At 43.1% G+C, this 2500-nt stretch overlaps 1 protein-coding gene across 2 annotated transcripts in view; it reads right to left on the bottom strand.

Moving 5' to 3' along the window:
* LOC143300669 (aldo-keto reductase family 1 member B1-like) overlaps window positions 1–2500 on the bottom strand; it is a 21946-nt gene that overhangs the window by 3895 nt on the left and 15551 nt on the right. For both annotated transcript variants that reach the window (XM_076614505.1, XM_076614506.1), the window contains exons 9-10: window positions 1931–2014; window positions 583–665 (exon numbers count right to left, since the gene is read on the bottom strand). In XM_076614505.1, coding sequence (XP_076470620.1) covers window positions 583–665; window positions 1931–2014 — 167 coding nt within the window. The remainder of the gene's footprint in view (window positions 1–582; window positions 666–1930; window positions 2015–2500) is intronic.

A 2500-nucleotide genomic window follows, 5' to 3' on the forward strand; every position in this document is an offset into this window, starting at 1 on the left:
AATAATAAAAGTAGTAATAGTAGCAGCAGTAGTAGTAGTAATCATAATCATAATCATATTAATAATGACGATGATTGCGGCGACGACGACGCTGATGCTGATAGTGGTGATGGTGATGACACCGATGATGATGGTACTGCCGGCACTGAAATATGAATCTGTTTTATTTAAGATTTTTCTTTCTGATTGTCATCGTCGTCGTTTAATTTAGTTTTGGTGTGTTTTTTGTTTGTTTGTTTTTTGTAGATACTAGTAGTAGCAGTAGTAGTAGTAGTAGTAGTAGTAGTAGTAGTAGTAGTAGGAGTAGGAGCATCATCAGCAGCAGCAGCAGTAGTAATAGTAGTAGTAGCATGTGTGTGGCAGGGAGGAGGCGGGGGTATGTGTGTTCTAAACCAAAAGCTTATATCATGAATATGTTCTAGTCAGCGTGTACACAATCGTCCTTTTCTGACTTTATTTATTCTTTCATTTACCTTATTCCTTTTGTTCATTCACCCATTTAAATCTATCTGTCTGTCTGTCTGTCTGTTTGCCTGCCTGTCTGTCTGTCTGTCTGTCTGTCTATCTATTTACTCAACTCACAATGCCTCTGTATACAAGCGAAAGTCCCTGTTGAGGCCAGTGATCTGTGCCATCTCTTCAGTTGACAGTTCAAAGTCGAACACCTGGACAACACAACATGGGCACTGAACCCACAGGTTGCCTTGGGATATCAAAGCATCAAACGCGCGCGCGCGCGCACACACACACACACACACACACACACACACACACACACAGACGTACGCACACACGCACAAGCGCGCGCGCACACACACATACACAAGTACATGATATGTGTATATGACAGTGACTTGACACGAAGAGAAGGAAGGAAGCGATAGGGAGATAAGAAAGGAAGTGACAGGAAGACAAGGAAGTGATAGGAAGAGAAGGAAGGGAGAGGAAGAGGAAGCAGTGATAGGAAGAAGAAAATGACAGGAAGAGAAGGAAGTGATTGGAAGAAGGAAGTGACAGGAAGAGAAGGAAGTGATTGGAAGAGAAGGAAAACATCGGAAGAAGGAAGTGACAGGAAGAGAAGGGAGTGATTGGAAGAAAGAAGTGACAGGAAGAGAAGGAAGTGATTGGAAGAAGGAAGAAGGAAGTGATTGGAAGAGAAAAAAGTGACAGGAAGAGCAGGAAGTGATTGGAAGAGAAAGTGACAGGAAGAGAAGGAAGTGATTGGAAGAGAAAGAAGTGACAGGAAGAGCAGGAAGTGATTGGAAGAGAAAGAAGGAAGTGACAGGAAGAGAAGGAAGTGATTGGAAGAGAAGGAAGTGACAGGAAAAAAAGGAAGTGATTGGAAGAGAAGGAACGGTTTGGAAGAGGAAGTGATTGGAAGAGAAGGAAGTGACAGGAAGAGAAGGAAGTCATAGGAAGAGAAGGAAGTGACATGAAGAGAAGGAAGTGACAGGAAGAGAAGGAAGTGATTGGAAGAGGAAGAAGGAAGTGACAGGAAGAGAAGGAAGTGATAGGAAGAGAAGGAAGTGACAGGAAGAGAAGGAAGTGATTGGAAGAGGAAGAAGGAAGTGACAGGAAGGGAAGGAAGCTACAGGACGAGAAGGCAGCGACAAGAAATGAATGAAGTGACAAGAAGAGAGAGAAGGGAAGCGAGAGCAAGAGAAGGAAGAAACACACATCAGCGACACCTGAACTGAAAGTATTCAAAACAAGCAAACACTATAAAGCATTCAGCAAATTAAAAAAAAAGTATTAAAAAAAAAAAAACCGAAAACGTCGTGTACAAAGAACAAACAGAATCACGAAGCTTAGAGATAAATCCGGTCTTAAACAAACTTCTTTTTTTTTCTTTTCTTTTTTTTTTAAGTCCACAAATAATTATTCATCCGGGAAAAATCACAAGTAGGGGGTATAATTTGGCATGACTTACATCCAAGTTCTCGTGGATGCGGTCAGCATGAAGACTCTTGACACAAACGCACAGGCCTCTCTGAAGATGCCACCTCAACATCACCTGCAATCATGTCCAATGCCTTCTAATTAATTACACCGGGAACTGCAGACAATCGTTAAAAAAAAAAGAAAAAAAAGAAAAAAAAGATCGAGCATCTCAAGTCAAAAGTAAGGTCTGGGGGATTATACTGATAATAGAACAGCCACATAGCGTTTGTGTTGAATGAAGAAGTCCGTTCCGACTTCGCTTGCAACAGATGACAGTAGCATGGCGAGCTTTTACTTAACTCCTGTAACATTTCAAGGCCCATTCTGCTGAATGTGTCGTCTCAGAAAACGCTTTTAACAGGAATAAACATCACCCCTCCCCCCTCCCCAGCCCCCCTAACCATGCCCACATGACGACGCCCACTCCAGCTCATTACAACACCCCCTCCGGATCCCCCACCCCCCCAACATCGCCCCCTCCAACCACTACGCAGGCCCATTATAGTAACTATCGTCTGCCGCAGTCCTGGTTCAATGGGGCTCTTAGTCTCAGTGTCAG

The sequence above is a fragment of the Babylonia areolata genome, chromosome 26 (genome assembly GCF_041734735.1).
Source record: "Babylonia areolata isolate BAREFJ2019XMU chromosome 26, ASM4173473v1, whole genome shotgun sequence".
Lineage (NCBI taxonomy): Eukaryota > Metazoa > Mollusca > Gastropoda > Neogastropoda > Buccinidae > Babylonia > Babylonia areolata.